Source organism: Teleopsis dalmanni, chromosome 2 (genome assembly GCF_002237135.1).
Source record: "Teleopsis dalmanni isolate 2A chromosome 2, ASM223713v2, whole genome shotgun sequence".
Lineage (NCBI taxonomy): Eukaryota > Metazoa > Arthropoda > Insecta > Diptera > Diopsidae > Teleopsis > Teleopsis dalmanni.
The window spans coordinates 179,940,478-179,967,090 of record NC_051847.1 but is presented as its reverse complement, the minus strand read 5'-3'; the positions used below and the strand labels follow the sequence as shown (position 1 = coordinate 179,967,090).

The 26,613-nt window shown below is 30.6% G+C and overlaps 1 protein-coding gene across 1 annotated transcript; it reads right to left on the bottom strand.

Moving 5' to 3' along the window:
* Nucleotides 1-13,376: 13,376 nt before the first annotated feature.
* On the bottom strand, nucleotides 13,377-25,890 carry LOC119676289 (dopamine D2-like receptor). Its single transcript, XM_038087527.1, has 3 exons — nucleotides 25,855-25,890; nucleotides 24,264-24,422; nucleotides 13,377-14,531 (listed from the first exon to the last, which is right to left on the bottom strand). Exons 1-3 carry the CDS (start codon nucleotides 25,888-25,890, stop codon nucleotides 13,482-13,484), a joined length of 1,245 nt encoding a protein of 414 aa, XP_037943455.1. The 3' UTR covers nucleotides 13,377-13,481.
* Between the last annotated feature and the right edge of the window lie 723 nt (nucleotides 25,891-26,613).

Here is a 26,613-nt window from a genome sequence, read left to right as displayed (position 1 = left end):
TACATTAATATATGCTGATGGCAAACATTTTGGAACCCTGTTACTATATATATATATTTATATAAATTATGTTAATATTAAAGTTTCCAGACTATCGTACAATCAGTTCACTCATCTACTGAGGATGAAAAATCCGGCAAATAAAATTAATGAAATTATGCACATAAATAAAGAAATACTGCGTTTCTGAGTGATTTTATGTTTCAGTGTGGGTTAAATATTAAATGAAATGAAATGCACATAAATAAGAAAAAGTTAATAAATAAAAAAATGTCTGTTGGTTTAGTAAACTCAAGTTATTTATTTAAAATTTATTTAAAATCAGAATATTTATTATAGTAATATAAATAAAAAAAAACGACAAATTTAATTTTATTAAATGTTTTAAAATATTTTATGGTTTGCTTGTGAACTACCATAGCTACGAGGTGATTATCCTCTATTTATGAAGTACAGAATTTTTATTAAAGTTATCTAGGATTATCTGAGGTATATGAGTGAAATTTTTGATTTGCCTATTCTTAATATAAGCCTACTTATCAGACCACTGAGTATGGATATTTGGCAATACTCAAAACAGCTGTACGGTCAGCCAAATATTTAATTAATAAAAAATAATTAAAAATTTTGTTGTTACAATTCATTACTCTTCGAAACCTCTCTCATGAATACAATAGTTTTTAAAAAGGAAAACAATCACCGTGATTGACGTTGAAATCAATTTTAATAAATTTGGAAATGCTTAAGTTGGACCTCAGATATATATATGAGATTCTTTGTTGAACTTATTAAAAACATATCATATTATTTTATATCACATACTTTACGTAGTACGATTCTTTTTTATTTATCCATCTTATTTATTAATATTTAATATTAAACTAAAGTCTTTACATAATTAAACTTAATAAGCTTCCTATTAATTAAATGTTGAATAATTCCACTTATAAAATGTATGAAATTGGACAAGATGTGACTCGAATATGCTTAAAACGCTCTTAGATTTTTTTAAGTACTTAACATTTATCACAATGTACTTGAATCTTGAATCTATAAATAACAGACCGTTGTGATACCACCAACAAAACATTGCTTATACACCAAACCAAGACTCTACCAGAATAGGTGTAAAGATGATGTGATAAAACTGACCCCAAAGATAAATCTCTTCTGTCTAAATATTGACAATAACACATGAGATAAAGCAGTTTTCAACTCTACTGCAGATTTATCGCTACGAGAATAATCCTTATGTGGTAGACCAAGTCACATATCATGTCTCTGTAATAAGCAGTGATCTATCACCACGAATGACATAATGCTATGCAGGTGCCGCTTTATGTGTAGTTGCTGACTTATACACTATTTTTTTAAATTGTACTACGTAAGTCTTAAAGGCACCTCAACTACCTTGACATTATAATTACTGCTAAATAAATTTATTTACTGGACAGTTTAGATGTTGATGGATAATAATATCTGGGAAAACTAATACTTAGTTTCTCTTGTTTTCAATAATTAGTATGATATAATTTATATTCAATCTATTAATGGATGTTCGTTTAGTACAAATGTAAATATTAAAGATTTCGCTCATTTTATTAGGACTATTAAGTAGTTTCTTGGTTAAAGATCACAGTATCTTAATCTAAAGCTTCTCAATCTAGCTAGCGTACCTTAAACCTGTGATATTGCAATTGATTCACTTTTTATGGAGTGGAATTTACGGCGAGGGGGTTGCCAAAGATATAAACAATTGTCTACATAATTGTTAAGTGTTTTTTGGGATATTTTTGTTATGTTTACGTTATTTACATGGCTAACTATAATCAGATTGCTGCACTGGATTTCAACAAATTTTGTATATATAGCGGTTTAAGAACTTAATGATACGTTAGATATGTTATACAACTAAAGTGAAGTGAAGTGAAAAAAAGCGAATAAAATATCCTCAATGAACTTGTAAGGCTTTTTGATTTCATGAATCTTAGTTATAACAAAGAGATTTATAAACTAGTTTATAGTTTGTATTACTAAATGATAGTAAAGGGTCAGTTTCAAATCTTTGATACTACACTGTCAATAAAATATTAGAGTAGTTAGAAACTGATTGTATGTAGATAAATAATAACTATATAATAGACAGCGTGCAGATGACTTCAACTTGAATATCAGCCTATTAGATCTGCAGAAATTGGATTGCCTTGTGTAGTTGCATGCTTAATATCTTTTAGGTATGCTTATTATTTCAAATGCCAAATTTCTATTTGTATTTCTATAAGCTAACGATAGCGGTAGAGTATAACATGGATTTAGTTTCCCATTGGGGTAGAGTGCAGCAGCCTTAATAAATTTTTTATATTGATTCGTATTGTAAGACTTCGTCGATTCTCTGTTATACCTTGTGCTAAATATTTTAAATTGATTTGCGGGTTAAGGCTTTTCCTTTTCCTAATGTATTCTTGTTCAACACTCGATCTTATATCCATTCAACAAGTGGCTCCACTGAAATGTAGGAATAGCCAAAGTAGACTATGAAACGATTTGGGACCTTTTTCGCCCTTCGAATCTGTCGTTATTGAGTTAAAGCTAGAGTGGCTTCCGTTCACATAACTACATCGCTTGTTAATGCAAGCAATTCATTTAGCTTGAGATTGCTTGCCAAGCACCAACCAAATGGTTATCTAAGACAATCTTTCTCCTGCTTGCCAGTGGTGGACATTGGCACAAAATATGCATTGCTATCTCCTTTTCTTGCAGACAAAGTCTGCAAGTGTCTTTCGCAGGAGAGTTAATACTCGATCTTACTACCAGTGAAAACAATAGCTTGACAGGAATGCATCTGAAAGTATTAATGTGTTTTTAATGCTTTGTTTCGTATTATTGAAAGCAAACAGATATCAATGGAAAAAATGGATTTTTTGCAAAAGTTAGACATCTTGTTTTTGATAGTCTGAAGAGCGAAACAAATCACTTACTGTAATAAACTTTTTCCTAAAAGATCTTTGCCAGCACTTGGATACTGATATGGTTTTTGGATACTGATATTGTAATATTAAATAAAAGATAAAAGATTTTTTTTAACTAAAGTTGTTAAATAACAACTTATTGCAAAACAAATATTGTATTAAGTTTTAAGGACTTGCAATTCCTTCGAGATATATTGTTTTTCAGTGATTAGAGTGATTATTTAATAAAAACATTTGTATTGTAAATTGTAATTAACTTAAAATTTAAGTTTAAAGCATGTAATATTTCTCATCTCATAACCAACAAAAAAAGTTAATTAAAATCATATATAATATAATTTGCCAATCTATAGCCGTTCGTCATGGAAACATCGAATTATTAAACTCAACGAATCCGTGCGTATTGCTCTTAGTATGACACCAGAATATCATGCTGAAATATGTGCCTGACTGTTTGGCCTGATATGTGGTTCAGTGTTATGACAAATAATCATATTAAATGACAAACGGAATACACACAAATTTAACGACTTTGACTATGTTGGCAAAAAATAATTGGAAATTAATGCAAACTACAACAATAAGAACAACAATAAGTCAGACAAAATGTGTGCCATCAATATAAAGTCAAACAAATGTATCTGAGTATCTGTGTAAGTATGTTCGCATCCACATATGAGCACATATGAGTATGTGGACGAGTATGTGAGTTTCCAACAGTTATCTGTGCTGGTTGTGATATTTACGCTGTAATACTGCGTATATGGCATTTTTGTTATGATGTCCTTTGGACAGGATATGTGAATGTCACAGCAAATGAAAATAAAAGTGAAAATACCTATTAAATATGCATAATTGCGAATATGTTGGTTATATTGACAAACGGAAAAGACAGACGGAAAAGCAAGAGTTGTCATTTTTCACTGTCACTTCGCTGTTTCACTCTTTGAGGTTATGATAACAGCAATAATAATAATAATAATAATAATATAATATAATAACCATACTCATACTGATAATCGTATTGTGCATAATTGTTCATACAAAAACAATAAAAACAATAGTTATAGACAAATTTTTACACATTTATGCTTTATAAATATTCTTATCAATATTTTATTTTATTTAAATTTTGATAAACCATATAAATATATTTATATTATGTTTGATGACACACAAGCAGGTATATTTTTATATATAAAAAAGATGTATATAATGGCACTGCCGGTGTATAGTTTAAAGGATACAATACTATGAGGTATATTCCTTTGTGTTATTATTGTCATTTAATGATTGTGGGTGTTATACTTTTATATCCTGAAGAAATGGAAATGTATTTCATACGTACATATGTATAAAAATAATATATGTGTATGTATAAATATAATCACACCCATGTGTAAGCTTTAGTTTATGTGATTTATTTTTATGTTTATTAATAAATTTGACACCAACTGAAAGATTATTTTAATGGCTCATCTGTGCACACAGGTATCTGCTGAAATGTATTAATAATCCTTCGACAGGATATAGATGAGTAATCTGCTACATTGAGTTATGAACAAGTTTGGAAAATTTATGTTGAAATATTAAAATAAAATTAGTTAATAAAATGGACTAAGCATTACAAATTGATATTGATAAACTTTTATATTGATTTTTGGAACTTCATGATGATTTAAATGTTGATTTAAATTTGTTTAAATTTTTTAAGAAAATTAAAAATTATTTAAAATAAGTTAATTAATTTCATTTTTTACAATTAATTATTTATTTAAATTATTCAAATATGGTAAGTGAACCAATGAACATTAGAAATAATAGTAATTAATATAATTAATTAATTAATTAATTAATATAATCAAACAAAATAAAATAAATCAATTAATGATTAACTAATTTAGTAATATAAATGTTATTGTTGGAAAATAATCACTTAAAAGTGATTAGCACAGCACAAACGTATCTTTTTTCAACATAAGATTTATCAACATCTGATTGACATTTCATTTTTTTTACAAAGTTCTCAAATGGTGGAATTTAAAGAACAATGAACCGAATTTAATAAAATAATTGTTGTACATTTGATTTATTGCCTTCAACATCTCAAAGATCTTGCCGAAAGAACTGGGTTCACTTAATATGTATCCTAGGACACAGCGAATTTGAGGGAAACGAGAAAGCCAATGAACTGTCCAGAAAAGTTGTGGCTTCATATTATTTTGAACCAAAACCATTCTGTGGTCCTTCATGGAGCTTTTTCAAACTTAAAAGTAATGAATGGCTGGAAAGAACAGCTCAAACTGCTTGGGATAATGTAATAGCCTACAGAAAAGCTAAAAATTTCATGGAGAATTGATCAAAAGCCAGAACTAGGGAGCTTCTAATGCTGAACAGAAATGGCAAGCGGCTTGTCAAAGGTTTTCTCACTGGACATTGCAGAGATAAATAAGCATCTATCGAACCTAGGTATTACAAAAGACGATAGTTGCAGACTTTCTTACGAAGAAGAGGACACAGCAGAACATATTCTGTGTCACTGTGATAGTCTTGCCAGACTCAGACTTCGATGCTTATCAACTGTCTATCTACTTATAACGGAATTAGGCAACATCTCTTCAAAGGACATAATGACATTCTTAACTGCTAATCGTCTATGGAACTAAAGTGGGTGTGTCACAATAATCCTCAAAGGATAAGGAGACTTTATTTCAATCTTTGTTTGTTTTTATTTTTATACACTTTGAGGGACTTAACATAAATGTTTTTATCAATTTAAAAATTTGATGTAAAGAAAAACATTAAATAGTAAATAGTAAATAATGCTTGGCAGGAATAATAAAAGTAAATTAATTTAAAATTTTTAGCAATTCTAATAGTGTAAAAAATGTTTGTGAAATTTCTAAGTAAGTGTTTTAACTGAAACTACAACTAATATACAACTATACAACTACACAACATTCAGCAAAAATTGTATACATCGCTTTATTTGCATTTCAAAATAAAAAAAAAAATATTTACTATACATTTATAGAAATGTAAGGAAAACGATATTTCATATTTTTATATTTATTTGCAATGGAAATAGTTTAAAACTCTTTTAGTTAGCAAAATATACAAAGTTTTCACGTTATGCATATGGAAAACTGAAATTTCCATAAAAAGAATTTATTTTCGAAATGAATTTTTTGGCATATCTGACATGAAAATGGAAAAAGTTTAGAAAACAACAAGCAAAAGGTAGAAGCATAACAGAATATATATGAAACCATAAAACCTAAACAAAATTTGCAGTTAGTATCCAAAATTGAGCAACAGTTTCAATGGCAGGAACCAACAAAATAAACAGAAAAGGTAAAGGCTGTGGTAGCTGCATATAAGCCTGGCTAAGCGTTTCATTTCCTACTCTTAACTACTCTTTTTTTTGGGTTTTAATATACCAAATATCGCATTTTGTAGCTATTCTTTATTTTTGCTATACAAGTAAATCCACTTTTATATAAACATTTTTTTTTATTTTGAAACTTTTGTTGCATTTGCTATTGAATTGCATTTAACGTCGTCGTGCATCTGAATCCTGCATGCACATTATTTAAACTTACTACTTTGGTTTAACAGAGAAGATTATATTCTGGGGTCATACGTGTGGTTGACAATGCTTGGCTATGCATATGCCAAACATAATCTATGTTTGCGTTGAAAAGGCAAGGGACCCCCAAGTAAAACTGAATTCATTTGAATTTGCTTAAATGTGTTATGACCACAATTAGAGTGCACTTCAGCATATATTTGGGTTTGCATTCTGGCTTTTGACTTCACTTTTGACACAGAAAAGTAATTAATAAATGCAAGCTTAATTTGATTAGATGGATTTTTATTACTTTTATTCCAAACTGTTCGAAAAACCACTTAAAATTGAAATGAAATAAATATTTATATTTAAAATTTGTTTATATATTTATTCTTATTCCGTTTTTTATCGAAGTTTGTGTGAATAGTAAACTTACACACCACTTATTATTATTATTGTTACGGGATGGGGCACTGCGACCGTCGGGTCTATTGTGCCCTCTTCTGGGCTTAGAGTAGGTCTTTAAGCCCTGTTTCGTCAATAAAAAGTGGTATGAAATCTACTTTATAGAGTTTTTTGCCTCGCCTGTAAGAATATACATTCCGTGTATGCATTAGCGTAGAACATTCTAACAGCACATGCTTAGGGGACGCCTCATTCTCTTCATAGAATCTACAGTTTACATTCGTACGTATATCCAATCTATCCAGTGATAAATACCACTTAGTATATATAGAAACACTAAGGCACTAAGTTTTTGGAGTTGAGAATCGAAGATGGAAAAAATATTGAATGCGTTATTAAACATAAATTAAATTTATAATTAAATAGAACCAACGTAAAAATAAAATAAAATGTAAATAAATATTAATAAAATAATATACATATTATTTATAATTATATATAATATTTAATTATTAAACTCCAGCAAAAATATGCGAACATAAAAAGTCAAGTACGGCTTTGGATCAGTTGGTTAAGGTGCGCTGATTCTGAGCTTCATATTTGGCAGGACCCGAGTTCGATTCCTGGTACTTGCAGTCTCAAAAAAATAATTATTTACGAATAATTAAATATAAGAATTATTTCCAAGACCACTGATGAAGGGTATTTGGCAATACTCGAAACAGCTGTATGGTCAGCCAAAAATTCAATTAATTAAAATAATTTAAAAAATAAATTTTTGTTGTTGTTTCACTTCTGTTCGAAAACCTAATTATTATTTATTTAATTAATTATTTATATAAATATTATGTTATAAATAATATATACAAGTTGGGATTCAGGCAGCAAATAAAACAAACTACATATATATAAAACTTTTAAAATCTAAAATCTTAACAAGACAACAAAAACTTCGTATATATAAATGCCTAATTAGATCAATCCTGACGTATGGCTGCGAAGTATGGATACTTAAAGTAAACGAAATATGCCAATTATATTCCACGAACGGAAAGTACTGAGAAAGATTTTTGGCATAATATGTCTAGATGATACTGAGATAATACTGAATATAACAATAAGAGACACCAGGATCGTATGAACTCATCAAAAGAAAAACTTGTAATCATCACAGGAATAGTAACAGGGTACGGATGCAAACTGTAGATTCTGCGATGAGAATGAGAAGTCGGCCACCCACGTGCTGTTAGCAAGCATAGCAGGAATAGACTCTTGGTAATGTATATTCTCACGGAAGAGGCCTTAAAAATGTTCGTAAAATTCAGAATTTAAGCTGAAATTTTCGACCGTGTACATAGACTAGATTTAAGCTGAAAAGAACGTCTTTGTGAAACTTCAATTTACTTTAGTGATTTTATTTTATTTTTCACATCATAACTTAAAATAATCTCAGATATATCCATTTACACTGGCTAGTTATTCAGAGGCTCAGAAATACCCATTTACACTGGCTATATATTTAGAGATCCCTTAAAATAATTTACAAATTATTTTATAAAATAGTATGCATAATTTGTAATGCAATGTTATAAGTTTTTAAAATTTTAAAACTTATTGTTAAAAAAAAAATGAGAAAAAGCTATACTCATATTTAAATTCATAAATGATATAATATTTATTAATATGAAATATTAAATTCATATACGCATGCAACATTAAATATGATGATGTTTTTGTTATTTCTCGTTACTTATACATATTATTAATAGCTTCAATATATCAAATGAAGTATTTCTTCCTTTTCCCGTAATAACTTAACGACTTCATAAATCCCAGATATTTAAAACAAATGAACTGAAATTAATTAAAATTTATTTACATTAAAAACAAAAACTATAGCTAAGTTTAAATCGCTGTAAATAATTACCATAACATTATGAGTAAAAAGTGAAGTAAACCCCAAAGTATGTAAATGAATCCGACTAACATGCCTGGTAATGCACAAGAACAAAAACTTGCAGATTCATAGTCAGAATTCCATTATTCATCACGTTTCTTATTGTTGCCAAATAATGACAGTATTTTTTTTTTGTTGTTTGATTTTGTATAGTTTGTAGTTGACTGAGTCCAACTTGACTGGGTCGAACTTGGCATTAAATAATGGAAATCATTTGGTACATAATAGCTAATCTGTTTAATCTCTTTAACATTTATTAACACCAATCAATTTTGTGCACAAAGCTATAAAAGAGATTTTAATTAATTACTATCGTTACTCTGTGTACGTATTTATCTCAACACTTTTATCTAAATTGTCTTGAAATGTCAATGTTTAAAATTGCCTATTAAGTACGCCCGTATAAAAGGCCTACACATTTGCCAGTATTTGCCGGAGAGGTTCATTTTTCAAATTGAATTGCTGGTTCGAGTAAAACTAAGCCTCTTCTGTTCTGTGTTCTCTGTCCTCTGTCCTCTATACTCTATACTCTGTACTCTATCCTGTATTCAATGTTTATTTGTATTTGTGGCTGTTGTTGAGTTGTTGATGGACAAAGCGAAAAACCATATATAACTGAAAAAAAAAACAAAAACACAAAAATAAACAAGAACAAGAATTGCTCTAAATGATTTTGGTGCAGCAGTGAGCACAATTCAATTGGCCTCGATTTGTGGTTACAATTTAATGTGCACATTTCCATTCAGCATTCAATTTCCAATGCTTGCAATTTTAATGGAGCGCCCAGTGCCCAAGCGCCCCCATCTACACGCTTGGCTCGACTCGGCTCGGCTTTTAAGTATATTTAGACAGCAAATGGGTTGTAGCGGTTGTCGCTTTTGTGTTATTACTGTGGTTCCTCTCTGTGTTATATCCATTGCAGTAAACACATCCATCATTGGCAACCACACATACCAGTACTAGTACCCGTACTTGTGCTGTGCTGTCATCGCACATTACAATAATTCAAAATAAAATACTAAGATACAAAATACAAAATACAAAAATACAATTGAAATACAAAAACATTTAAACACATTCTGCGAATCCGAATCCGAATCTGAATCCATGTTTGTCAGTTTGTATTGAAATTTTCTCATTTCAGCAATTTTTATTGAAAATGCAGTGCAGTTGCATTTGCGGGCATGCAATTCACTGGCTTCCCAGTGCCATTGTCGTTATCGTCTCATTCATTCGCCTGAGTTTAATTGAAATTTTGAAATTGTGACACAAATTCAATATAAAAACACACAGTAAATACTACTGCCTGTAATATTGATCATTTTATTGTGAATGCATTGTGTTGATTTATGCATATATATATATATATATTTATAATATTATGAATATTATATATTTTATTTATTTTGCTGAATGCAAATGGCTTATGTAAAGTAAAATTTTTAAGACTAAGTATTTAAATTTTAGCAGAAAAAAAAAATTTTGCACTGAAGTTTCTGTTGGACTATTAAATATTTCGATCCGAATTGCACTACTACTTATATTAGATTAACAATAAAATACAATTTTTGCTTAGAGCATGACGACGATTTTTTTTGGCATCAAGTTTTTATATGATCGAAGAGAAGGGCACTGATTTCTGCGAAGAAAAATTTCAGTTGAAATTCCTGTTGGACTATTTAATATCACTCACTATTCGGTTTGCCTAAACTAGATTAATAATATAAGACAATTCTTGATTAGAAAATTTTTTTCCACCTAGTGTCGATATGATCGAAGAGAAGGGCACTGGAATATTATATATTAAATCTATTTTCAACTAAGAAGTGTTTTAGAAATACGAATACATACTAATATCCGTTAAAAAACCAAATGTCTATAGAACATTTCACAAAAAGTTTTTAATTTAAGTTTTTGTCGATGTTACCCAGATTTTGATAGTTCTGTTCCTTACATTTATCTATTACGCTAATTATTTTTGATAATTTATCTCCGCTGCTATTTTTACAAAAATAGAAGAAACACTAAGTTCTTCTACTAAGATCTATCGATTGCAAATAAAACAACTAATTAACTAATTATTTAATTAACCAAAAATTTATATATACAGCAAAAATTCAACGCATTAAAATGCATATATTCACCCAAAGTATTTGAACCCAGCGACTCAAAAGTAACTATTCAAAACCGGCTATTGAAAAATAACGCACGACATCGAAATGAAATTGAATGAAGCTTTGGCTAAAGATAATTAATTATTTATTTTCTTTCGTCCTCAACTGCAAGCAGCGATAACTTATTGTTAGTTCTAAGTTGATTCTTAGTAGTTTTAATAAAAATGCAAAGTAATTTAAAAAAACAATAATAAAATTTAGATAGAACAATCATTCCATATACTATGTACTCTCCAGAAATAAAAGAAATAAAACATATGGATTACTCCAGTTTTAATTCTTAATATTCCCTAAGGATACTTAATATGAATAAAATTTAGATATTTTAATTTTTTAAAAGTTTGTTAATTTTATTTTTAAGCAAAAATTAACGAGTGATTGAAGCAAGTACGGCTTTGGGTTAGTTGGTTAAGGAGCGCTGACTCTGAGCTTCAAATTTGGTAGGGCACGAGTTCGATTCCTGGTACTTGCAGTCTTAAAAAATTATTTATGAATTACTTAATACAAGAATTCTTTCTAAGACCACTGATGAAAGGTATTTGGCAATATTCGAAACAGCTGTCAGCCAAAAATTCAATTAATTAAAATAATATAAAAAAAGAATTTTTGTTGTTGTATCTCACTACTTTTTGAAGACCTTTTCATAAATTGTTAAATAATTCTACTATAATATTAATTCGTTGTCAATCCGTCGGCTATTGACTGGACTGTGAAAAAGAATCTATTATGCACTTTCATCTTTTTCTCAGAGATGCAATCAGGACGTTGAAATCAATATTCAATACTATAAAAGTTCCTAAACACTTAGCAATTACATTATCAAATTGATATCTTTAAGGAATATCTTAATGAGATCGCTAAATTTTTCTATAATTCATCATTGTTATACTTATGGTATAAATAAATAAATGTTTCCAGATTTCCAGAATTCTAGATTATAATATATCTCTACTCTTAGTAAAAGGTGAATAAGCTATACACGTCGGGTATTAAAACCAATTCACCTTCTGCTAAGAGATATATTATATTAGAGATATATTATAAACTAGAAATCTTGAAAAGCATTTAGTAAGAATGTTTTTTTGTTTGTTTTTTTCATATTTAATGCATATATAAATAAATATAAATACGTAAGTCAGCCTCATGAAAGCAAGTGAATAATATTAAATATTTTCAATATATAAATGGTAAAAAATATTAGCATTATTATAAGTGATCGATTTATTATGTAGGTGTTGTTATATGTAAATACAAATAGATCTTTTATTAATATTCTGTATTTAATCAACTGTTTTATAAAAATCCCAATAGTTGTTTCTCTTTATAAATAATTATTTAGTAGAGAGGATTCTATTAAATATATAGTCACTTCCGTCATAACTGACGTTAAGTTACAATTTATGTTAAAATTAATTATTTAGTAAAATAAATTAAATATAATATATTTTTCTCTATTTAAAATGACACATAAAACTTCAGTGTTGCCAGATCACAGCGACAGATGTAGATATATGTAAATATATATATAGACATATATGCAGATAAAATTTTTTTAACAAGAATTGCATTATTTTGCATATATAAGCTTTTTATGTTAAAGTTTAATTAAAAAACAAATAAATTAAGTTATAAAATCGAGTATCTTCAAATATTCTATTCTGATATCTCGCTTCACATCGTTTTTAAAAAAATAAAACCATTTTAAGGAGAAATAAGTAATTTTCTGGTTTGTAGATTAGAAGTCATGGTCTTGGTTCATATTTCTCAGAAGTTATGTGTTAATTCCATACTTGTGAATTGTAAGCTTTGTATTGAAAATTACAAAATATATTTTATAGAAATAATACCATATATACAAATAATTTAATTTGATATATACCAATAGTAACCAAACAGCAATTACCATTAAACCAAAAAGCAAAAAACAAAAAAAAAAGTAAAAGCAACTCACCAAATTCACAGCCATTTTTTGCTTTTTAAATGAGCTTCAATTTTTTTCTAAAATAATTAAAAAAATTAAAAAGTACTTTTAAAAATAAAAGCATTTTCTAAATTAATGCAATAATTAAAATAATATCATAACTAAAATATATTTAAATCATTTTAAGCCTACAATGCCTACAATACAGTACTATCTATTATATGTACAATGTCATATGTCACTTATCTAGTACGTCCTATCAAAAAGTGATGGAATAATATAAATTTTCTCAAAATTTAAGAAGTCTAAGAAAAGAGTTGAAAGATTCGTTGCACTGCTAAGCACTGCAATTAACTGCAAATAACCAAATCTATCGCCTGTAATGATACATGCCGTAACCCATGGGTGTGCTGCCCATGGCACGTTCCGTTGCCTTCTCAATGCTCGCATGAACGCACCGATAACAGCACACATAAGCCAAACATCACTTGAAAAGTATACGCCGAAAAGCGCGCCGAAAGTCCTTATTGAATATAGTATAAATGGCCGGATTCAAGGCGGAATTCATATAGCCCAACCAGAATGCAATAGCAAATGCCGACTCGGGTATATTACAATGACTAGTACAGGCTGGCATTAATATGTACAAGAAGAAAAATGGAAGCCAACAGGCTATAAAGCTACCCATTATCAGACCTAAAATAAGTGTGGCACGCTTTTCTTTTTTACGCGCAATACGTCGTTTCTCCTTTTCAGGATCACGTGGCTTTTGAACTTTCGGTATGGCGGGTTCAAGTTCGGTTTTAGTTATTTCGGAGGGTTTAAGCGTTTTAACAGTGGCTGCTGTTTTCGCTTCATTGCGTCGTTGTTGATTTGATTTGCGACCGAATATCGGTTGGCACAGTCTAAATTTCAGTGGTTTAACCACTGCACAGCGACTGACCACACCTGAATCCGAACTGGATGGATCGAATTCGCTGACCATGTCAGTATCAATGCCCACTGAGAGGGCACGACAACGACCTGCAATCGGTGAGACACGTAACTCATTCGGTGAGAGCGACGTTGTCGTCGCTGATGTCGGCGCCAGACCAGACGTAATTGTTGTCGCTGGACTACCGTTGTTATTGTTGTTTGTTGTTAAAGCGCCAGTTGCTGCTGTTGCAGCTTCAACTGCCATAGATGGCGGCACTGGTACATTTAATGCACCACGCACACTTGCTATAGTACTGACCTTAAGTGTTTCCTTATTACAATTGGGCGTTTCTGTTGACAGCATCCCCACTGCATTTGATGTTGGCACACCCGAATTACCATTCGAATAGACTAAAGGATGTGGATCAGCTTCGCCCGCTTCTGATGTTGATATGTCAGATGCCAAGTCGCAGGTAACAGTCGGTATCTGCATTGGCATGCCGGCACTAGCTGGTGGTGTTTCTATCGTAGCTATTTGACGTTGTTGATGCAGCTGCAATGAGACACCACTAGAGGATGGCATAGGAATTGTACCTTTTTTTGTGGTAAAACTTGTCACCTGTAATAATAATAAAGAAAAAAAGGTTTGGTTTAATCAAAAGTAAAAGCAAATGGGAAAGATATGTTAATAATAATAATAAAACATTTTTGCAACAACAACAACAACAAAAACAATATTTAATTTTCCTCTCTCTTTTTGGTTGAAAAGTCAAAAGCGAGTTTTTGCTTCTATGCACAGTGAGGAGAGGAGAGGAGAGGAGAGGAGATAAATGTCCTTAATGAACATAAGCGATTCTTTTTCGATTTTATTTTTGTTCAAAAAAAAAAAACTTCTGTTGCTTATTTATTCTGCTTTTTCATTACTTTGGCATGTACTTTTTTTTGTTGCTTTGTTTTTTGTTTTTTGTTTAATTTTTATTTTGGTTCTTTTGCTTTTTTGCAATTATTTACATGCAAATCCCATTTGCTCTTAAAAATATTGAAAAATGAAGCACGTATTTCATCGATACATCCGCTGACTTTGTCAGACGGCAAGGCGTCCTCCATGCCGTGCATGCAAGTTCCTACACATACAAAACCCGAGTGAGTGTATGGGTAAATCACACATCACACATCCATAATATAATACGTCAGTAAGAAAATATTGTAATTGTAATTGGAAATTTTTCCAATTCGATAATTTTTTTTCATCACATACAAAATCGTTCCTTTTGAGCTGCTTGCTTCGCGGATTATTAATGAATCCTACAATTCGAGGCATGTAATTCACGTAAAATGCTTGTTTTCGCATTTTCTCATTTTTTTAAGTAATTTGGTTTCCATTTTGGTTCCATTTGAAATCCATTAAATCGCGTTGTCGTCGTTATTATTATTTATTTTGGTAGTTTGTGGAATGCGCAGCCACCGCACCAATTTTTTCATATATCTTTTAAATTAAAAATTTTTGCTTTCATTTTTTGCCGATTTTTAATAAATAAATTATTTGCTTTAGTCGGATGAGGTTCGATCGAACGATTAAAGAAATTCAAACAATTTTAATATTTGCATTAATTAAAAATATCTTTGCTTAAGTTTATTTGTAATTACAATATTTTTCATATGCACTCAGATAAAATATATTTGTGAAATTAATTTCAATTCCAAACCAAAAGTTATTGGTTCATTACTAACGGGAAGTAAATCGGTTTATATTTATGAAAAAAAAAGTCAGATTCGGCATTGCTGGAGCTCAAATACCATACACATGCGTACTTTTATTACGAATTAATTATTAAATATTTATTTAATTATATTTTTTTCAATAACACAATACTTTACTTTTGTGTACTTGCATTCCAGAAGTAAACTTAACATGACGCACATATGGACTTGACTTTAACCAGTACACAAGAACTCAAATGGTGAAAAGGAAGTCGATAGTGAAGAAATAAATAACATTGCATGAAAGTTGCATCAGTACCAGTAAGATGGAGGAAGACACCAACAAGTGGAATTAGTATGAATAAGTTACTCTGCAGTTGCATGAAGATTGCGTCAGTACTAACAAGATGGAAAAAGTATCCAACTGGTGGAATTAGTATGAATAAGTAACTTTGCAGTGCATTGGCGGTTGCATCAGTACCAGCACTCAAATAAGTGGATTTTATATGAATAATTAACTTTATAGTTCAATAAAAGTTATGACAGTACCAGCAAGAAAGACAGAGAGAGACTTAAACGCACGGGTTTAATATGAATGTAGTCGGTAGGTTGAACGCGAAACCTTGTGAGTATGAATAAATTGATTTCATTTAAAGAGTCATCAGTAGACTTACAAGACAAAAGAAGTAGTTGTGCGAAAACACTGCATTGCTTACGTCCACTTTTTAAACACAATAACCTTAACGCTAAGAACACAAAATTGATCTACAGCGAAATAATCAGACCGGCAAAGCTCTGCGGGTGTTTCGCATATAGCAAAGCTGCCAACTCTATTATCTAGAAGCCATAAATTGCTCTCCGAAGACTCTCCAAAGAGACCTCAGAATAGATCCGGTCAAAAAATACATAAGGGATAGAATCTTGAAGCTATACACGATAACTAACAGGCTGCCATACATAGCACTATCGGAGCGGTATGCAGATCTTAGATTATCGAATAATCAGCGAAGCGGGTGAGAAACAGAGAAATAAGTCAAAGAGAAGGGAGGGACTCTCCAGCTAAGAAGGAGTAAAAGTGCGCAGTTGTCTAACTATAAAAATCCTCAACATAATTCCAGTAATATAGCCGATATTGTCGAAATAAGATATAGTTGTGATTATAAATAGTATTCAACGTGCGATCTGAACATGAAGAGCAAATCTTATACGAATATAAGATTATAATTATTGAAACGGTGAAGCTTAGAATAGACTTCTATAATACCACTATTTGGGATACTTCCATTTATTTTGCTTAAATTTGAAGAGTTTTCCTTTTGTGCAGTAAGAACATTATGTAGTATTATATGTAGTGTATAATAAAAGAAATTGGCGGGTACTCAGTAATATACATAAATAATTATAGATTCCATTAGGCTCTTAGGCTCTTAATAAGGAGTAATTAGTAAAATGTTTGTATAAATACAAAAATAAAGGGAGTACAGGACCTCATAGACCGGAACATTGAGACCACGAATGATCTTTTTGTGCTTTATTTCATACAAAAACATTTTTTTAACACGCAAAACTATTTAGAAATACATCTTAAAATGCGGATTTGCAATCAGGGTGTGTGTCATGTATCCTATCCAGAAGTACTCTTATGCACTTCTTGCGCAAAGAAGAGATTGAATTATAAGAAGAATTATTATTTTTTAATGCTGATAGGCTTGATGATACTTCTGAGCAATTATTATAAATATTTTTAAATATGTTGACTTATTGCGTTTTAAAACAAAATTTACTTTATTTGTTACTTAAAAATTTTATAAAAATATGCTCATATTTAGAAAAGCATTGTGATTATTAATAAAATATAAATATTGTTTTGTACATCAAAATAGGTAATGCCAAACAAACGTTATCTCAAACCGTACTGTGGAAATGATATTAAAAATCAGTACCACTCCTAGAGAGGATCAATATTTATATGAAGTGCGAAATGGTGGTTTCGTCACGGCTGATTTATTAGTTTTACTTTGAGATTTGCCTTTTTGAATACCACACTTTGACGAAGTTTTCATTGATTGCTTAGTTAAATGCTGATTGCTATCTGCTTTAAGGCTATTATTATTAGACGAAGTATTTCTTAAATCAGGATTTTTGCCATGTTGTTTAAATTGAAGAACTGAAGTCTTTTCTGTTCCTTTTTCGTCTACATTACTACTTACACAATTCTGTGATTGGCTTAAAGATGGTGTGCTTACTATTGTTGACTGCGCTGTACCGTCGGAACCTTTATCGGATATTTTCGCATTTAACTCATGCCTGCCAAATCGTTTAAATGTTTGTTTCTGTTTTCTGGACTTGTAGTCATAATTATAGGTAAGATAATCGTCACTAAAATCAGAATCATACTGCTCTGAAGTTGTTTTGAAGAAGCTACTAGCTTCTTCTTCTCCTAGTGCTTTGATTATATAGCTTTTTAATTTCTCAACTATTTTTTGTGGATCATTTGGTAAACCGTCATCAATATAAGAATCAGGGTATTGTTCTGTAATGGTACCTTCTAATTTGTAATTGAATGCAGCGCGATATTGCTCAGTACTGCTGTCAGTAAGAAAATCTGTTGTAGGCTCGGAACTCTTAAGCGCATTTTCTTGCTGAGATGATGCTAACTGCTTCGTTGCTAGCTCAAGTGAGTGATTATCTCTCTCACAATTATTTGTGTTTAAATAATTAGTTTCAGAATCACTTGATTCATCCTGAAAATATTTGCTTAATACATCGTTAAACATAGTATTGCTTGATGTGTTCTCTGCTATCAATGTATTGGAGCTCTGCAAACTTTCGTTCAGATCAATGTGACATTCGCTTGCAACCTTTTCGAGATCTTGTGTACTAATAGCTGTTTGTGTCTCATTCAAACAGCTGACCGCATTTTCGGGACCTAAATCATTTAAGTTCTGTTGACTTTCATTTAATATGGAATGGTTTTTAGATGGAACAGACTTCCATGAATTTGTTGATTTTTCACTGGTTAATGCCGAGGTTAGTTTTTCTGAAATGCATATTCGACTTTCATCTGAACTACGAACATTCTTTGGCTTTTGAGCACTTAAATTGTGTAAGCTTTCATTAGATCTACTGCTAGTTCTTCTCTTGCTTAAGCTGTTTTCATTCCTTCTATAACTTTGATTCAAAGTCTCCTTCGATAATGCACTGCTCATGTTCTTGTTCATCCCCTCTTCACTAACAGATATCTCACTATCATCTGAACTAAGTATAGTGCTAGCAAAATAATTATCTTCATAATCATCATCTTCGGTGCAGTCATATGGCACTAATGTGGGTTTATTAATAAACTCCATATCAAATACATCAGTTATGCATTTATGTCTTTTATATAAACCCGTTCTGCTGTTCGATAATACATTAATCTTTGTATTGGAATACTCAGATTCACTTTGTTTATTTCTAGAAGTTATTTGTCTGTCTCTGGCTTCCACATAATTTTTAATATTCATGTTGGATTCCTTCGAAGTTTTACTTGGTAATAAGTGGTTTCTTTTATTTTCAATTTTCAACGGCTCTAAATATTCATCATTTCCATCAAAACATGTTGTATCATCTGTGTATTCCGAATGAATGTTTAGTTTTCCATTATCCAACAAATGTGGTGAATATTTATGATTAGAATTAGTCTCGTGACTTCTATCAGGAAGTGTAGAATTAGTCTCGTGACTTCTATCAGGATGTGTAATGTCACTAAATGTATATTCATGTGTTGTTGAAATTTTTGATGATGTTAAAGGTTCAAATGTAGCTACAGTTGATGTTTTAGTTGAAGATTTCCGGCTCATATCCCGATTTAATGTGTTTTGAATATCAACGATATTTTTAGATTTTTTTAGTTCTACTGAGACTTTGGTTGATGATGTGATCTTTGTTGTCCTGCTTGATTCAGTCATATCCTTTTTAATTTCATCCGAATTACTTTTAATATTCGCTTGTGGCTCACTTTTGATTTTAATACAATGGTGTGGAATGAAAAACTTAAGAGATTTTCTTGAAGTGCTGTCTTCAAGATTATCTTGAAGAATTTTTTTAATATTTAAACTGTTACTTGTAGTTGTATTTTTAAGAAAGCTGTCTCGAGTTTGTTTAATACCTGAACTATTGGTAGTTTCGGAATCAGTTTTAAACTTTGGATTACAATATTGTAAGTTTAAGGTGTTAACAGTTGATCTGTTGCGTAAAGCCACTCCTGATGTTAATTCATTTTTATTATCCTGACTATTGTACGCATTAGTGTTGCTGGTTCCAAAACACTTTCCTCCACTGTTCTTACTATGACATGGCTTAACAAATTTAACTGATGATTTGCAATTTGAAGAAGCTGCAGTTAATATATCAGTTGAATTCTTTTCAGGTTTATTATAATTGATTATTTTTTTGCTTATAAAGTTATCTCTAATTTTCTGCTTGAGTTCCTGCATCATCATTTTCTCTTTGGTGTCATTTGGAAGTACCAAAGTCTCAACATTGCCAAATGATTCCTTTTTCAAGGGTGTTCGTTTTTTAAAAATCACATTATGTGGTTTAGAGAGACTACATAAAGGATTTGTTGCTCCTGAGTTATAAGATCGACAAACTGATGGCATATGAGTTTCAACAGAATCGGGCGTATGCATAGGAACTAACTTCTCTAGTAGGTCCATGGTTAAGTTCTCATCCTTTAATTGTTTGACTAAATCCTCTAACTGATAACGTACAGTGAACATTTCTTTTTCCAACTCTTTTAAACGTTTTGTATTAGAACTTGAAAGCAGATCTTTTTGCTTGCACAAAGGACATTTGTCGGTGTGATTCAATGATTTGTTGATATCAATTACTTCGTTAGGATTCTTAACATTGGGCTTTTCGGCAAAATTTTTATATGGAACATTTTTAGCAACATTTTTTACTGCAGCTCCTTGAGTAAAATTTTCAGTGATTGCAGCACAGTGCGGAGTTGTGATATGTTTCTTTGTCAATATATTGGTTTTATTAGGATGAAAGTCATGTTGTATAATCGGAACGAAAGACGGTTGACAATTATATGTAGGAATAAATCTAATTATATTTTCTTGTACTACTGAGGTGGAACTACTATAGGCTGGCTGCCCATCATAGACACTTTGTAAAGAATTTTTCACGTAGTTTCTCATAAATTCTTGCCTCCATTTTTTTTGCTTTTTTATATTCGATTTTGAGTGACGAGTATTAGAGGATTTTGGTAACTTTTTGAATCGTGCAAACATGATATCTACTTTACTTTACTTTTTTTTACTTATAATTTTGTAACTAATTATATCAAGTATAGTAATAAATTCAGAAAAAAAAAGAATTTAAATATGTTTCATAATAATAATTTTGACTTAAATAAATAAACTATCCCAGTTGACTAGGTTTAAACTCTTTAAATATGTTAAAAATCGGTATATATATTATTTATGCGAAATCATGTATTTTTTTTGTGTTATAATTGACTACATCACATACAGTATTAGTAATCTATTTTACAACAAGTATCGAACTTTTTGATAAAGGACAATTACAAGAGTTCAACTTGGTAGATCTGTGACCTGAAATATTTCCTCAGACTAGCTATTGTCTATGAGATTTAGAGTTAAATTATCGGATTTCTGTTTTTAATGTATTTTTCAATACGAATAAAATTTCCATTTAAAAAGATATGTAAGCTTACTGTTAAATGGACTAACTTTGTAAGTGTCATCAAGTTTTTATATTATTTCTTACAGTTAGTCTTCCTAAAATTATGTGGGGTAAGCCCAGAATGTATTGAATTTATTGTAACTATGAGTAACATATTCAAATAACTAGACAGTCTATTTTAAAATAAATAAGAAAAAATTTCTATTATAAATGTTAAGAATAAAATGCACATTTTTGTTGTTGTCTTTTAATTTCTATTCAAACCCTTCTAACATTTAAATAGTTTCTTTTCGTCATAAGACGCGTCACTTTCGGCAAGAAAAAAATGACATTAAAAATTTATTTTATGAATATATTTAATAGTTGTAATAGAGAAAAAAATAATCTGGCTTTATTCAATAATTTCAGTAAAAATTATATTGAAGAGCTATATGCATTAACAACATATTTCAACCAAAATATAATTGCGGTTTGTCAATTCTATCTACTAATCGTATTTTGAAAACATTATGGACTTTTACATTGTCGGATGTACACAGAATATTTGCCACTTTGTAATTTATAAAATGTTAATATCCAGATCTAAATGAAATAAGTAATGCTGAATTGAAAGAATTGTATTTTGCTAATTGATTCGGTCTTCGCTCATGCCACGTGTTCCAAGCACTACTTGAGTCGGCCGTGCTGAGAACAACTTATGTCCACTTTGTTTAAAACACCTTGAGACGATGATTCTTGGAAACATTTTGTATGTTTTTGTCCAACTCTCTTTCTCATGATTCCCTGTGGAGAGGGGATAAGAATACTCGTGCTGTTCGGATTGCCAGCCGTAAGAGGTGACCAAAATCCCCCATTGCCAGTCTGACACTTATGTAGAAAGTGTAAATGGTAGTGAGTTGAGTCGGCAATTTGTGACATCTGACCAGAGTTGATCCGATCTGGTACTACGGGGGTCAGTGGTCCGCACTGAAGAATGATTTGAGGATTGTCATTCATTCGCCGTGGAGTGCGTTTCATACCGGGTGCTACAGCCCAAATTGTGGCAGAGGTTTTAGGTAGGCTTCGCATGTCACCAAGGTGAAAGTTATGACTTACATGAATTTTTTGATTGGTACCGACGGAATATGGAAGGCTATTCCAATGGGGCGTTGATTGACGCTTTATATTAATACGTATGTTAAGAGCACCGTGATGTTGAGCCATCAAGGCAGAGAATCACGTAAACAATTTGAGACTTCTTCTTCTCTCTGTCATAATGCAGACATAAAGTTCTCAAGTCCGACATTGTAATAAGCTTATATATCAACTGCTTAAAGTCGGTTTTGTTTTTTAGGATTTTAACTTTTATTTCGATCGTATTTTTTTGTATATTCTTGTACGTACTTCGGCAAATTTGTTTTTTCCTTCTTCAGGGGAATTTCTAATATTGTTCACTACATCCCAATGTTCTCCGCTTAACAAAAGGAACCGAAATTATCGAAATGGGTTTCATACTACACTAAATCTTCACGCTATGAGTGCTCTGTGGGTTTTATAAATCATTTGTAAAAAAATGGTCCATAGGATTAATGCCTCATGCGTTGGCTTTGATGCATTTAAAGTACAGATAAAAAGTATCAAAGAAGTGAAATGCGATTTTATCCACTTGTTAAATATTAAAATGTTTAACAATTTTCAACAGTTATGGCAAACATACAATTGGAAATTTTTTTTAAAGGCACATTGATATTTTCCGTTGGCAAACTTCCTGATATTCAGCACTATTTTGCCCTCTCCATTCGCAAAGTTCCTGATGTTCAGCACAATTTTCACAGTTTTATTGACACATTCGTATAGTGAAATGGGAATTTTTTTCTTCTGCAAACATTGTTGCATTTCAGACTGCATTGATTACAAGTGAAATGAAAATAATTTTTTGATTCTCAAATGGAGGGGTTCAACTTAATTTTTTTGAATGCAAGCTCACTATTGAATTTTTAGTTTACAAAGTTAGTTTTTTTTGTTCGAAGTAAATATCGTACCGATATTTAAGCGCTGTCTTTGTACGGCTCATCAACTTTTTTCTGTGCTCTGTTGCATATTTCAGTTTCCAATGCCGTTCATCTATTGTAAAAGCTGCTTTTCAAATACTGTCTGCAGTTGGAAATGCAGTCTTTTTTCTTTTTGCATTGTAAGTAAAACAAATTATACAGTATTTTAGTATTCAATGCAAGAGATAGAATGTAAGTAAACTATCACTTTGTGCAGTATCGTCAATATAGTAAATTTTCCAAAACTAGAGAAGTTGAGTTTGATGAGTGGTATTTGCTGAAGATGCGTTTAAATATTTTTATTTTTTTCAAATGTAGTGCTGCACTTCCAAATCACTCAATGAAATGTGCAACGACTTTGTATAAGTCATAGTCGAGAACACTGACATGCACTAAGTTGGAATTGCATTTTGTAATTGCTTTGCACTGCCACTCAACTATCTTTCTTTCTCCCTTTCTCCCGGAAAACATACATGAATAAATGCTTGCAGTTTGAAGTGTTTAATGTTGCTTTTGGCTGTGATCAGCACAACTCAATATTAATTATTACACCAAAATATAAAGGAAAATATTGGAAATGCAGTAGGGTAAACCCGAAATACTACACTTGACATTTTGTTAATGTAATGAAAAGCTCGCAGTTTTACTTAAATTTCATGCAACTGCAATTATTGCTTAGAGCTCTTTCATTATTGTTGCAGTCGTTTATAGTCGTTGCAGTCGTTGTAGTCGTTGCAGTCGTTGCAGTTGCGTTTATTATTTTTGCAGCTATCAGCATGAGTTGTTGCAAATGCTGCATCAGCGTATCCTTCAGATGCTACAGACACTAAGGGGTATTGTTCTACTACTAATTAAATTAGTTCTTGTTTAGAATGCAAAAGTATTAAAATTTTCAAGCTATTAGCAAATTTTGCAGAACTCACCTGTTCGTTGTTTGTTTTTCGCGGATGCTTCTTAATGCCTCTTCTCGCTCGAGCTTTCGCAGCAAAATAAATTCGTATATAAACAAAAACCATAATGCAACTGGGTATATAAAACGAACCCAGGGCGGAATATAATACATATCCAATGTCCTCGCTTAACTGAAATGGTGTACAAAATATTTAATTAGTACAAATAGTTGATAAGGAAATAATTAATAATTAAGTTATGAATGTGATTATAAAATAATACTAAATAATATACATTTTTTGTTTATTAATTTAAGTAAATTATTCATAAATTATTTAAGAAATTTATATATATGTTGAGGCTAGTTGAGTTGAGTCAGTGCACCTGAGCACTTTTACTCTCTATTAACTGCAAGGTTTCTACAAAACCCCTCTTTGCGCCTTGACTGGATTATTGTTTATCACTTCATTAAACTAGGCAATAATTGACCATTCTGAGATTTGATAACGCGGTGTTAGTAAGTCTGTCAGATTTCGCAAATAACTTCAGGGCTCTATCCTTTATGTATTTTTTGATGGGATCAATCTTGAGGTCCCTGAGTATGTCATTCGTCCTAATGTACCAAGGAACTTTGAAAAGTCTTCTCAAAGCCTGGCTTTGTGCAATTTCTCAAAGTAGTATACGTATGTTAAGAAGTACTGACAATTCACTCGTTCAAACCGATGGTCGTAATAAGCGTTAATATAAAATAAAAGAATATAAATTATAGTCATGTTTCTACAAGTATGTGTATGGTATTTAATAAATTATGACTATCGAAGATAGTCGAAATATTGGAAAATATCTTAACAAAATAATTTGTTTCAATATAAATAATAAATTATAGTTTTTTTAATTTTTATTATATGACCAATTAGTCCCCTCATTAATTTTTTTAATTATTTATATTTTAACATCATAATATTATAGTTTTTTTATTTATTTTAAAAAGTGTCTGCGTATATATATTTTCGCATTCAGCAGACAAATCATAATTTTTACAGGCACATCTACTACAGATACCAGCAGGAATATTTGAAACACCAATTATATGGTTTAGGTAAAAAACACCGGTTTTTGGCCAAATATCAGCAGGAATATTTGAAACACCAATTATATGGTTGTAATAATTTAACTAATTGTTAAAATAATATGAAATTTAATAATTAAAAATAAAAATAAAATTAATTAATTCAATTATTCTATAGCTATTATTACTCTATAATTATTCTATTTGTTAATAAAACTTTCACAGCAAATTAACAAAACTCCAGAAAAATGGCGAATATAAAAAAGTACGGCTTTGGGTTATTTGGCTAATAAACACTGACTCTGAGCTTCAAATTTGGCAGGGCACGAGTTCAATTCGCGTGTAAAACCATCACTTTAATCTAACCTAACCTGTGGTCTTTTAATTTAAATTTTTAATCTATTGTTGCTCCCAGATATTTAGCTTTCGTGTCAATATGAATTGATTTATTAATCTTTAATGACCTTTTTATTTACTTTTATTTTTGTAGGTGACTTGTATTGTTTTTTTTTTGCATTTATTTGTGTGTCACATTTTGTTAACTATTTGGTTACCATATTTATTAGAATTTGTAAATTATTCTGAGCCATCTCAACATCTCGTCAGCAAATTAGACTATCATATCATGTCTTTTGAGCAAAGTTGGTATATCTGCTGCTTAAAGGATGGAACTAGGATGGAACTAAATAAACTACTTTGTGGAAAATGGTTAAATATTATAATGACATGTGATATGTGAAATCTCATACACAGAAAAATAATTAAAAGTAAACTAAGAATAACGAACTGAACTATTAAATCATTTGTTCCAATAATGTACTGTGAAAGAGTCGCAGTGTTGTTGTCCGGTCATGTGAATTGCCCGATTATAGGAGGGAGTACAAGATATTATGTTTAAATTGCACCCAAATGATATTTTAAATAAAGTTTAAGTTTTAACAACTTATTGTATGATATTTTGGGCTCACTTATTTCTTATTACATTCTTCTTCTGAACTTGTGTCTATAACATCGCTTTGGTCTTTAAATTGAATTTCGACATTGTTCTCTTCAGTGCAGATATTTCTGTAGATTTGGAGAAAACCATGGAAATCATCGAGTCTTGCAAATCGAGTTCTTTCTGAAATTTAGCAGAGCTTGTAAGCGAAATTTCAACTTCGGGATCAAAATCGATAAGACTTTCATAAATTTTTGAAAATTATAATTTACTGCAGATGCAATTTTTGGATTTAAGAGCGAGAGTTTTGTCAGGTAATACGCGAAAGAAAAGCTTTCTATCTGGGTGAAAGTAATTTATAAATTATATATAATTG

Bases quoted from the DNA above. Each gene is read 5' to 3' on its own strand.
- LOC119676289 (XM_038087527.1), bottom strand. From the start codon at position 25,890: ATGGCTCAGAATAATTTACAAATTCTAATAAATATG. The intron at 24,423-25,854 runs GTAACCAAATAG...ACACCATTTCAG, and splicing joins TACAAATTCTAATAAATATG to TTAAGCGAGGACATTGGATA. The intron at 14,532-24,263 runs GTGAGTTCTGCA...TTATTATTACAG, and splicing joins GAAAAACAAACAACGAACAG to GTGACAAGTTTTACCACAAA.